At 37.2% G+C, this 13613-nt stretch overlaps 1 protein-coding gene across 1 annotated transcript in view; it reads right to left on the reverse strand.

The window, feature by feature from the left end:
• The window catches only part of LOC128871599 (protein tincar), a 133668-nt gene that overhangs the window by 77949 nt on the left and 42106 nt on the right, over window positions 1–13613 (reverse strand). Inside the window, exon 3 of the mRNA XM_054113470.1 lies at window positions 4408–4642. Within this exon, the coding sequence (XP_053969445.1) occupies window positions 4408–4642 (235 nt within the window). The remainder of the gene's footprint in view (window positions 1–4407; window positions 4643–13613) is intronic.

Below are 13613 nucleotides of genomic sequence, written 5' to 3' on the forward strand. Positions count from 1 at the left end.
ATAATGAAATTGGATAACCTCAGTATCAGAAAATTCGATTATCGCACATTAAACCAGACTGTTGAGGTTTTTCTTATTGCTTGAAACAAAATTTTTCCTTTTCTATTTTTGTAATTTATTGGTGGTCAGCAGTTTGCGAGTGAGCTCTTTCGAACACACGCCCAGGAGTGTCAGCGTGGGAGTGTGTTAAATACCAGAAATAGAGAGGAGAGTGGAAAAAAATACGAGATCGACTTTAAATGCGTTAATGTGTCCATGGATTGGGCTGATTACACTAGTCTACAAGGAAAAGTATCCGAAATAATTTAAACTAATATCTGCTTCTCTGTCGATGCAAAATTCGGATTGATAACTAAAATTAATTTATTAGTTTGAGTTTTCGAGATATCCTAACCTAAAAGTGCAAAAAACCCCATTTTTGCCCATATTTGAGGTTATGTAGCCTTGCAGATGTTTTCTTTCACCAAAATTAAAGGATGGCATCTTTAAATACAATCCTTCTTTTTTCAAATGGCGTTTTGTTTGCTCAAATATCATTTTTTTTCGCAGAGATATCGCATTTTGAAATTTTCATGTTTCGAAATTTTTCTACACCTGAAAATCGATTAAGATAACATAGACATGATATAGTCGCTTACTAATTTTCTTGGGTTTGAGGGCCTGAAATATATGGATTAATAGTATGTAAATTTGGAGTTTGTGGGAAAGCCTGCTTGCGGTTATGTGGGTTAGCCTGCTCGCGGTATGATAGGGGTGGTTTCTAGGGGTTAGGGCTAACCCAAAGGTTAGATAGTGTAGGGGTGTGGTGAGTCAGCCACTTATGGTGTGAGACAAAATTTTAAGAAAAATAAGACTCAATTCAAGAAAATTAGTAATCGACTATATCATGTCTATGTTATCTTAATCGATTTTCAGGTGTAGGAAAATTTCGAAACATGAAAATTTCAAAATGCGATATCTCTGCGAAAAAAAATGATATTTGAGCAAACAAAACGCCATTTGAAAAAAGAAAGATTGTATTTAAAGATGCCATCCTTTAATTTTGGTGAAAGAAAACATTTGCAAGGCTACATAACCTCAAATATGGGCAAAAATGGGGTTTTTTGCACTTTTAGGTTAGGATATCTCGAAAACTCAAACTAATAGAGCAATTCTGAGGCCAGATTTGGATTCAGCGCATCATAAACCTTCGGAAATATATAGTCTGGTTTCTGGGTCTGAATGTTGGTTAAATTTTGTCGGCCTGTGTTATCAGACGACCATGGTCACCGAGCATACACAGGGGGTTAGTCTCAAAGAAGGAAGGAAGTAAAGAAGGAACTATTTCCATATATGTATATAAATATATTTCATATAATGTATATGTTTATGAATAATCGGCGCTTACACCCTTTGTTGGGTGTTTGACTGAGCTTTGTCCTATTTGTGGTGTGCCTCTTGATGTTTCTACGTTGGCTACCCCATTAGTAATATTAGTCTATGAAGTTTTTCATTCTAACTTTAGTCTAACTTTCAGCGTGATTTTATATTTCTGAAAGACCTGAAATAGCCACTCAAGAAGGATGTTAAAATATTTTAGAACAAATTTGTTTGCAAAGTCTAATGTAGGTATGTGAATATATTAGTTTTCCAGATATAGCCAAATAAACAGAAACAAAATTATGTAAATTGGTGTAAATTTCGGTGCTTTGAATCTTCTTTGACTGTGAACCAGTGTCAAAAAGCGAAACATCCAATTCGCATGTGAAATTGGTAGCTGAATCCGAAAATAGACATAGCCCAATAACAAATAAACAGATTCTCCGTATATTAGAAGTTTTTATTATCTAAATTTTTTTTGTGAACAAAATCATTACCTCAGAAACCACGACTAAAAACATGTTGCGGATTTTCGCATTCAGCGAGCAATTTTACATCCGAATTGGATGATCTGGTTTGGCCCTCTTGACGAACGAAAGCTGGCAAATCTAACACAAAAAAAGCGGGCGTCTATCATTCCTAGTTCCCGTGAGGGAAAATTCATTATGATTCTACGTGAATAAAATTCAGTTAGCTTGAAGACAAATATGACGGTATGTAAATTAGTCAGTTAAAAAGTGATAAATAAATTATCTGGCAAAAGCAACATAGAGAGTAGTGAGACAAATGCATTTTTCATAAAACATTCTTCAAAAAACTACTAGATGAAGGCCTCAAAATGATGCTGAGTCTGAGAGCATAGATACCCAAAGGAACCAAGTTTGTAGCGGCTGAGATTCCAATCATAATGAGTGCTGTGGCTTTGCTAGCACCACTAGATCATTTGATCCTGAGTGATCAATAAGCGGTGAATGTTTTTTGCTAAGCGATCGCTGAATTGAAGAATGGACCATAGACAGTCAGAGGAACCTCTAAGTGGATGGTAAAACCATCTCAAAGATGGTCTGGCTTAAATAATATTTAGAGCAAAGTAAAATCGAAAGGAATATTACCCAGCTTTGAATGCACATCAGTGAGCACAACAGATCCTGAGGTCAAATTGCAAACCGCTATCCGCTCATTTAATCCTTCATTTATGACTTTGATAGGCGCTTGGCTATCAGAATAAATATTTATTTTCATAAAGGATGTTGCATTAGTGAGCAACCTATCGGCTACGTGCTTGATACCGGATTACTCTCCTTGGAAAACTTGCTAGCCGGAACCTTAAATTTCCGCTTAAAGAATAGTTTCTCATAAAATATACACAAGCTAACATCTGCATCCGCTTCTAATTTTCGCTGGGCGTTCGTTCCAGATATTATGGTGTAAACCGCCAAATTCTATTTTGGGTGTACGCCGCTCAATCTCAGTGGGAATGAAAACAAAGTTTTTAATAATTTTGGAATGTCCGTAGTTTTGGACAAAGGGAGGGAGTGTGGAATATAGGGATCTAATATCTGCTCGAAAATTAAATTAGCACCGTTCAGAACGCGGTTAAAAGAAAGCCCACAGTAAGTAATATAACTTACTGCAGACACCCATACCATAAAAAATATATATGACACCATATCAGCGTAAGCCATCAAACGATTGCCACTTCTTTCCAGTAAGGGTGAGCAACACCATAATGCGGAATGCGTATATTTCTGAACTGGCGGAGGGAGGCGCGCTTCACTCAGCTATGACTGTTCGGCCGCTAAACATGCGGTGGACTAACCTGGTTCAACCCACAGTTTTTCGAGGATCTGCTTCTGGCATAATGTTTCTCAAAGCCTCCGCGATATTGAGAAAGGCACCGTCCACTACGAAGGACACCTCAGTATAAGCTCAGCATATCTGACACCTAATCTGTGAAGGAATATACCCACAACTGGTATTTGGCTTTTGGCGACCTTCCTGCAAAATTGTTTTCATATACACCCCACACGAGAAAGCCCGACCAGCGGCACTATAAAATACGAAAACAACTCTAGAAGGCACTTGCCATATTATGATATGTGAAAGTACAGTAGGTATTTGCAGCGAATTTCAAGATCTGGCATTGCATGTGATTAATTTGTAACTTCGAAAGGTTTTTGGAACTAGTTAATAATGCGGAGGGCTGTAACTTCAATCAATTAGAAACTCAGCCTCTACCTGAGAATACCAGATTCAAGATCTGATATATTTTCTTTAACTTTTGGAAAGTAAATTTTAGTCTTGAATAGCTGAAAGAACATCGCTTTATTTTAAAGGTTCATGCAAGTTTTTGCTTGTCTGCCTCTGAGTGTGGGCTTCCTCAGGAATATGCACGAAAAGCAAAATATTTAGATAGCAAAAGGTATCAGTTTTCAACTTTCATTTACATGAAATATATATTTAAAGGATTCTCTTAAGCATTTTCCGCTTTCATGTAACTGACACACGGTGCAACCGCTGCTACGTCAAACCTCAATCAACGCCAACAAACGACGAAAATCACACGTAATAGTCAAAGCCAGTCACTTACCACAGTGGCCACTATGTTGACAAACGTCATATGATCGGGTCGCACCAGCTGTTGGAACGAGTGGTGAAGTTAACAAACAAAATGGCCACCGACTCAACGGAAATTGTGTAGTTTTGCGAAGGGAAGCCGGGGATTTTGACTTTGTCGTCAAGCGGAGTTGACTACAAACACACACGTGGCCGACGGTACAACTACATCATGCGGGTAAATATATAATTACAAGCACACATACACAGCTACAGAGAGTAAATTAGTACACACATACACATACATAAATATAAGTATGTGTGAGCAACTATTTGTTTATGTATGAGCTACTAGACCAAAAGGCCAAACGGCTGGCGATTCTGTCCACCAGCCATAGCTGGCGCGTCAACATTTACACTTTGGTTTTTACTTATATTGGTTTGGTTTGGTTTGGTCGGCGTTGAGCCGAAGTTGGTTCTTTGTTTAATTACCTCTTGGCAGCAGTCCGTTTTCAATTATTCTGGCCTCCAAGAGTAGCCGCGGCAACAGCAAACACATCGCAATCACGATGTGCACAAAAGCGGCCGTCGGACCGCCATGCGTCCACAGAGCGCGTAGGGTACCACCGCGTGCCTCCTCCTCAAGTCCGTCATGCGGTGACATAGAGCAGCGTCGCTCCTTCGAGCCAGTTGCCAATTTGATGCCATCGTTTGCCAAGTTGCCAACCTGAAATAAAACAAACACAACGAATATGCAATTAAAATTACGCCAAGTGGTAGTGCGCATGAGAATATACTTGTATGCATGCACTCATACTAGCATATGTTTGTACATATGTATATGTGCATGTAGCTGATAAAATTTGTGTGAGAATGAGTAAAGTCAAAGGAGTTGATACGGGAAATATGGGTAGCCCCTTATCGATTTGCTAGCAGCCAGTGCTGGGCCAGGTCCGAAGGATTACATGTTCATAATAATGTTACTGGATGTACATAACTGCGCATATACACATACATGTGTACAACTTGGTTTTGGTAGGATCAACTGCGTTTGCTTGCTTATTTTCCATAAGAAAGTGTTTACCTCGCTGAACACACACAGATTTACCTTGAGTTCGTGTGCAAATATTTACATACACATGCATAAATGTATGCATGAATGTGCGCATGTATGGTACACTTTATTAAATATATGCAAAATTAATAATAAATAAAATGTTACCTGGTTGGTGGGTGTTGCTTTTGGTGCATCTACGTTGATACTTTCACCACAGAATTAACACACAAATAGTATTTGGAAAATTTCATTAAGCGAACGAGATTTAAAAAGGCGAAGAACAAAGAACGCATCAATGAAAGAAAAATACAGCAATTAAGCGAGTACTAAATGTGAAATCGCAAAATAATAGGCATATTCGGGATCAATTTACATGTGACAAATGTTTTCGCAGCTAAGTTTATTTACTTAGTCCTGCCATAAGTTCTGTTACAAGTTAAGTCTGTTACATATATGAAATAAATAATACTTTTTTTTAATGAAGTTAGTTTTATTTCATGTAAATATTTAAAAAAAATTTCATTTTCATTCGAAATGGTCACCAATTGCTTTTACACAAGCCTTCAACCTATTGGGCCATTCAGCTATTGCAGCATGCACGGTTTCCATGGATATTGACGTCGCTGCTCGAACTAAAGGCTGTTTGAGACTCTCCGAATTTCTGTGAGATCTTCGTCAGGCCATATTCTCCAATTCTGATGACAAGCTGTAATTCAATGGATTCAGATCTGGTCTTCCAGACGACCAATCTTCTGCGGCTATGAACCCAGGAATATTGTTTTTTATCCACTGCTGTGGTAGTTTTTGCTTTGTGGGCTGAAGCGGAATATTGCTCGGAGATCCAACGCTCCCCATTTGAAAGATTACTGCTGAACTGCTTCACCACGCCATCGTCTTGGAACATTTTTTCCCCGGTCTAAACTCCTTTTACGCAGAAATGAAGAAATGTAACGCGTTTACAAGACACTTCCCACCAAACCTTTATGGGGGCTGGATGATGACCACGCTGAACACTTGGAACATTTTTTGTGTATTTAGAAGTTTTAGCATAGATTTTGTTATGTTCCTTATTAAAAACTTTCTCAACGGTGAAAGTTTTCTCTTTTGTGAAAAGGACATTTTCATGAAAAGAACATTTTCATGACCGTTGACCGTGTGCCACCGAAGAAGCTGCTTGCATCTGCGGAGTCTGATTTTCTTCAAGCGCCTTGACCAGTTGAACGACGGAAGGCTTCATTGTGGAGATCATCTCTAATTAGTCTTAACATGGACCTGGTTGATACATTCATTTCCCTGGACATGATCTTCTGCTTTCTATGTGGATTTCTGCGAATTCTTTCTCGAATGGCTTTATGGCTGCACTAGTTCGAGCCACGCGGGGACGACCGCTTCTTTTTCTGTCTGTCACTTTAGATGTTTGGGAAAAACGACTAATTTTGCGATAAATAAATATTCACGAAGTGAGCCTAGTTTCAGTGCATAATCCTTTCGAGCAGCAAACTTTGCACCTTTTGTGGGCTCTTTTTTTCTTCCTTTTACAATTATTTTCTCCACGATATGTTCACTTATTTTACCGCTTAGTCGACAAGGAGGATTTTGCTGAGAGGCAAAGAAGGATGAAGCAATTACGTGACTACATTCAGCGGAATGGTATTTTAGCCATTCTTTATCTACTTCTAACACATATTTTTTATATCTCTTTTTCTTTTATGGACTGAAGGTACGAAAGATTCTAAACACATTTAGTCAGATAGAAACCCACTTTCTAAAACTATTTGCGGGTTTTTTGCAATACATTGAAATAGGTCGAATATTGATCTGAAAGGTCAACTCCTTTCTTATATATTTTATATTCTAATATGCAAGTTGCCTTAATTACATCATGAACTGTCTTCCTGTTTTTCCCCCCTTGTTGATGTCATGGAGGTGTCTTGAATAGTTGACACCATTCGAACAAGTCTTTTGTACTTCCAAATAAAAAGAATGACCTCTTCCTTCCGTAACTACGATTTTCCCCTTATTGTTCCACATATTCTTATTTTATTTTTCAATAATATTTCAGCTGTAGACACTCTATTGTAGTAATTATCTTGATAAATGCCGATGCTTTTTGCCATGCAAGCCATACAAAGCTCGAAGTTGTAAAGAGGAAATTTAACGACTGCTTTATTTCACTTTACACCTCTCTTAAAACAATAAACAATAAAAAGTAAAATAGCAAAATTACACGACCCCAAAACTAGTAAACTACCTTAATTTTCCAGCAGAGTTGCAGAAAAAAAGTTATTTTATTCAAAGGCACTAAATATTTCCTGCATACAGGGTGTTTTAAAAATCAACGCATAGAAAAACAATTGATTGGAAGATTAAAAATTCCTGTGATAAACTTTTATTTGGCCTTGGTGCCATGGGTTAGGAACTTCAATTTTGTCTCACTGCTTTCTTTTCGCTGAGGCTACGCAAATTCCGTAATCTACACTAACAAGCCAACCACTTTGGAGGAGTGCGAGGACAACATTCGAGGTTTTATTGCTGAAATAATGCTGCTTATATTGGATCGAGCCGTCAAAGTATTTACCGAATGACGTCGAGGCGGTTATTTTAATGATACTCTATTCCACACATAGTGGCCAGCATCAATTTGACATCTCACACTGTTGTCACTTTATTTTAATTTCTTTTTCCTATCGTTCTTATATAAGTAACCTGCATTGACTTTTCCATCAAAGTTCTTGATTGGTGGACATTTACTATTTCCAGTTTCAGTTGAAGTTGTACATTATTTAAAAAAGCTTTAACAACATACACTTATTTAACGAAAAAAAAAAATGTCCAAATCTTTTAATTTCATGTAAAAATTCTGTGCAAAATGCTTTACTATTTCTACATAACCAGGCATCCAAACCAACATTCATTGCACTGAAGTACAGCGCCAGTTGCACAGGCGGAGAGCAGCAATGTCCTTGTGCTGGTATTCCTACCGCAACAAGAAAGCTCTCGAGCTGTCGCTGACTTAAAACTTAAATGAGTGGAATGAGGTGACAACGAGAGAAGAATGTGTTTCATTTATTGAAATTGGAATTCCAATGCAAAGTGGAGCAAAAAGTCAGCGTCTAGATAATATTACCTCTAAGAAAATTGTGTAAGCAGCAGCATAGAAGAAGAGGCTAAGAGCTTAGAACGTATTCTGGTGTAAGCGAAAGAGGTTGAAGGATGGGTTAAGTGATATTTAAATTGAAAGTGAGAAATAGCTATGCATACCAAGAATTCGAACTTTTAGCCGAATAACACGAATATACGGGTAGACGTCAAGGGAGAGGTACTCTGTAGGAACAAAAAATCTATAAAGGGACAGAAATAAAATTTTATTTTTAAAAAGCTGAGAAAATTAAAAAAAAACATTTTCAGATTTTTAGTATTTAAAAGTTTACGTTCAGAAATAACAAAAAGTGTTTTAAGTTTTACACCTTTTTTCTTTGGACTAAAGGTTTTGATAGTAGGTTGTACTTTATTTTATTTATTTATTATTTACTCCTAAAAATACAGTATTTCTTACAGACTATGAAAAATCGGTTAATGTTAAATAATTTATTTAAAAATAAATTAAATTTCTAAAGAGTTTTCCAACAACAGGTGTTATTTAGATTAGATTAGAGATGATTAACAATTTTTTATGGCCGGAATTGGATGGTATTGATCTTTACAACGTCTATTTTCAACAAGACGGCGCTCCGTGCCACACAAGCATCGAAACCATTGATCTTTTGCGGGAAAAGTTTCCGGACCGTGTTATCTCTTGAAGAGGTGATCACAATTGGCCACCGAGATCTTGTGATTTAACACCTTGTGACTTTTTTCTTTGGGGCCACGTGAAAGAGAAGCTCTACGCCAATAGCCCAGGGTCGATTCAGACCTCAAAGATGGTATTCGTGAGGCTATCGAGGACATAGGGTAGCCACTTTGCAATTCGGTTATGGAAAATTTCATATAAAGGATATTGTCCTGTAAGCGTGGTCGTGGTGGCCATTCGCGTGATGTTATTTTCCACTATTAACGGCATACCTTCCTCTTTATAATGAAATAAACATCCTATCATTTATATTAAAAAATATCATATTTCTTTCAGTATCAAAATAACACCTCTTTTTAGATAACCTTATACTTAATTGTTTCATTTTAATGAATGAAAGAGAATGTAATATTTTTTATAGCTTACTGAGAAAGAATATTGAAAAATTCTTGGAATTAGTTAAACAATTCATTTAGTAACAATTTGAAGTGACACTTTGTGGAAGAAAAAACTAGGCCAATACGATTTGAAAGTGAATTAAATTCTCTCTGAGTTGTAGAAATACGGGCATTGGAAATATAATTAGTTCTAATCATCCCTAACCGGAAAATTTCTCAATTTCGGAAGCATTCCTGAGGAATATTGAAATTATTTTTCTCGAGTAGCGATGGGGAGCCAATCGTTCCACTTATCAAAGCGAAAACGAAAGTGTGGGAATGAATAGGGACTCTAATATCTAATGTTTTTATTGTAGATTAATGAGCACGCAACAACTTTTATAGGATGCAATTGAATTTGTGAAATTCAAAGAACGCAAAGCACAACGGGCAAATAGTCTGCTGTGCTCGTGACCGCTGAGTATATCTTCAAGTTATCAGCATACAAAAAAAAAAAAAATTGGCGTTATTAAAACAACTGGAAATGCCATTGTCAAAAATTATAAAAAATAGGGCACCCAGTGTACTTCCCTAGGTCAGGTACAAAGAAAGCTAAAATTTAAGTAAACTACCAAGTACCGTCATCTCGAAAACTGAAGCCAAGCTAGCGAAATGGGAGATGTGATTAAATTCAGAGGGCCAAAATTATGTACGGTCAACTTACAAATCTTTTGCCAAAATTTTCGACTTACACAAGGCAAATGATGAAATGAGATTCAGTCAATTGGCTGACTAGGCACAGTAGCGCTGCATGTCAACCATGTGAACCACCGATTGTAATTCTGCCATGAAAAAGCTCCTCATAAAAAGTATTTGCCGTTCGGAGTCGGCTTGAAATTGTAGGCCCCTCCGTTTGTGGAACAACATCAAGACGCACACCACAAAATAGGAGGAGGAGCTTGGCCAAGCACCCAAAAAGGGTGTACGCGCCAATTATATATATATAAAGGGTGATATTTTAAGAGCTATAGGAAAGTTTTAAAAAAAAAAACACATAAAAATCAGAAAAATGCATGAAATTTTTATTTAAATCGATAGTACAGTTCATATAATTTAATGTTTTAAGATTATTTCAAGCAAATGTTGACCGCGACTGCGCTTCAAATGGTCCATCCGCTTAGTCCAATTTTGGCATACTCTTTCCAATGTTTCGGCCGGTATCTCACATATAAATGCTTTAATGTTGTCTTCCAATGCGTTAATTGAAGCAGGCTTGTCTGAATAGACATGAGCTTTAACATAGCTCCACAAAAAATAATCTAAGGGCGTTATATCGCACAATCTGGGTGACCAATTGACAGGTCCCAAATGTGAAATAAAATGTTCACCGAACTCGCCTCTCAACAAGTCCATTGTTACGCATGCTGTGTGGCATGTGGCACCGTCTTGCTGAAACCACATGTCATGCAAGTCAAGCTCTTGCATTTTGGGCAAAAAAAGTTGGATATCATTTCACGGTAGCGCTCACCATTCACAGTTACGTTACGATTCGCAGCATCTTTGAAGAAGTACAGTCCAATGATACCTCCAGCCCATAAACCGCACCAAACTGTGACCTTTTCTGGATACATTGGTAGCTCTTGCAATTCTTCTGGCTGATCTTCACTCCAAAATCGACAATTCTGCTTATTTACATACGTACCCATTGATCCAAAAATGAGCTTCGTCGCTGAACACAATTTTTCGATAAACAAGTGGATCTTCGGCCAACTTTCCAAGAGCCAATTCATCAAAAATTCTTGCACCAGCTGTATTTTGAAAGGCTTCACACCTAAATCCTTTCGCAAAATTTTCCACGTTGTTGAGTAACAGAGGCCCAATTGCTGCGAACGGCGACGAATCGATAATTGATGGTCATCATTAACACTGGCCGATACAGCTGCGATATTTTCTTCAGTTCGCACTCTACGTAAGCGTGTTGGTGGTTTGATGTCCAATAATGTAAATTTTGTTCTAAATTTAATCACAATAGCTCGAATAGCCGCTTCGGTGGGTCGATTAAACTGACCATAAAATGGAAGAAGGGGCGATAAACTTTCTTAACAGAACACGCATTTTTATAATAAAATTCAATGATTTGCAAGCGTTGTTCGTTTGTAAGACGATTCATGGTTAAATTATAGCCCAAACTGAAGATGTTTGACAGTGAAACAAAACACGAAACGTGCGTCAGCTGTTTAAACCAACTGTTTAAAAAGATAATAGCTAAAAAATCACACGTTATATATATATACATATATGACAGAAATACAATCAGAGATTTGCCATTGCCTGCCGAGTGGCGACCGCTATTAGAAAAATGTTTTTCTTAATTTTGGTGTTTTACCGAGATTTGAACCTATGTTCTCTCTGTGAATTCTGAATGGTAGTCACGCAGCAACCCATTCGGCTACGGCGGCTGCATGTCAATAGAATTGGAAAATTGGCTGAGTGGATTGGCTCAGCCAATATATAATATAACTTAAGTGCCTAATTAGCTGCATCATAGTGATCTTGGCGAGTACTTCCAAAAAAAAAGTGACAAAGTCGAGTGGGGTCAAATCGCTTCAAGGTGGTTAATTTACGTCCTCTAGGCGGCGCACTCGCGTATTGGCACCCACGTCACTGTAGACAGTTATAATTTCGAGGTTGTAAAAGACTTCGTCTATTTAGGAACCAGCATTAACACCGATAACAATGTCAGCCTTGAAATCCAACGTAGAATCTCTCTTGCCAACAAGTGCTACTTTGGACTAAGTAGGCAACTGAGCAGTAAAGTCCTCTCTCGACGAACAAAACTAACACTCTACAAGACTCTCATCATGCCCGTCCTGACGTATGGCGCAGAAGTTTGGACGATGACAACATCCGATGAAGCGACGCTTGGAGTGTTCGAGAGAAAGATTCTGCGTAAGATTTTTGGACCTTTGCACGTTGGCAACGGCGAATATCGCAGACGATGCACAGTGTGACTTTTTTCACTTTTAGGATGCCAAAATTAATAACAGCCAAACCAATGAAGCAATTCATTTCAAATTTTGCAGTGTGGTTGCAGATACCTAAATCTGATTTAAGAATAAAAATGGGCGTGATACGCCCACTTTTACTCCTTGCCCACATATAAGGTAAAATTTCACATAATCATATTTTCTAATATTACTTTAAAAGCAGCGAAGATCGAAAATCGAATGTCAATTTGGTATTATGAGCGGTGCAACGCTGTCGAAATTTTCGTTGTATACCGAATTTAGAGTCGAATGCAATTTTGCTTCCGATTGTGTAGCGTATTGTGGGAAAACTTGTTAAAATGTAAGTTGTTTGCGATTATTTATTGTTTTATAGTAACCAAATAATAAACATATATTAATTTTGTTAATATTACGCAGGAATATGTTAATATATGTTAATATTTTGCGAGGAATTTACAACGGAGCTGAATTGCTTGGGACCACCAGTTAGAACGGCAGCAAAATGGATTAAGGTTAATAATGTTTTTTTTTGTGATGTTTATAGAAATACATTTTTATTTTTTTATTATTTTCCCTTGGCAGGTATGGGCTGAAATACGTAGAGGAACTGAAATACATATTTTTTTCGAATGACGAATAATTGAATAATTTTCTTTCTAACAAAAATAAAACAGAAACTGTGGCGTAAAGGTTTCTATTTAATACTTTTTAGATTTTTCTATAATATTCTAAGAATTTCATTTCGTATGTTTTCTGCTTCTCCGTTATTTGGCTCCACTTCAATATCTTCAGCATCATCGTTGAGGGTCTCATCGGATAACTCTTCATCCGGAAGTTGAACATTATAAAACAAGCAAATGTTGTGCAAAGCTGCACACGCATTAATAATTTGTGTTGCTTTTTTTGGAGAATAGTGAAGAGCTCTTGGCTCGGGTGCACTGCTGCAACTGGTTTTTTGTACTGGACAGTAGGTTCATAAACGGCTCTTTAGATAATCTAAAGTTCTTTAAAAAACTGTAAGGAAATTTCTGTAATATTATGTACGTCAACACATTTTGAAAATACTAAACTTACTCAGTGGAAGCCATTTCAAGGGGGTTGGATGCGTCCCTCAGCTGTTTTCTACATCTATATTAGCTAGTTCCACTAATCTTTCATCGAGCGTTGAATCGTCGAACCACAACTCCGTTGTACTCATTTTCACAAAAAATACTTTTTTTTAACTTTTAAAATTGTTGTTAGCAAAGAATTTCAACACAATCGGTTTTTCTTTTATTTTGATTTGCTGTATCAGCTGAGAAAAATTATCTATTGTAAATGCGTCGAGCGATCGAAATTCACAATAGTCCTATTCTTCAACGAATGAGCACCATAATACCAAATGAAAATTCGTTCGATCAGCACTTTCGACTATAGTCGAAGATCGAATGTAGCTCATAATAAGGGCCTTTGTTTTATTAATAGTA

The sequence above is a fragment of the Anastrepha ludens genome, chromosome 2 (genome assembly GCF_028408465.1).
Source record: "Anastrepha ludens isolate Willacy chromosome 2, idAnaLude1.1, whole genome shotgun sequence".
Taxonomy (NCBI): Eukaryota; Metazoa; Arthropoda; class Insecta; order Diptera; family Tephritidae; genus Anastrepha; species Anastrepha ludens.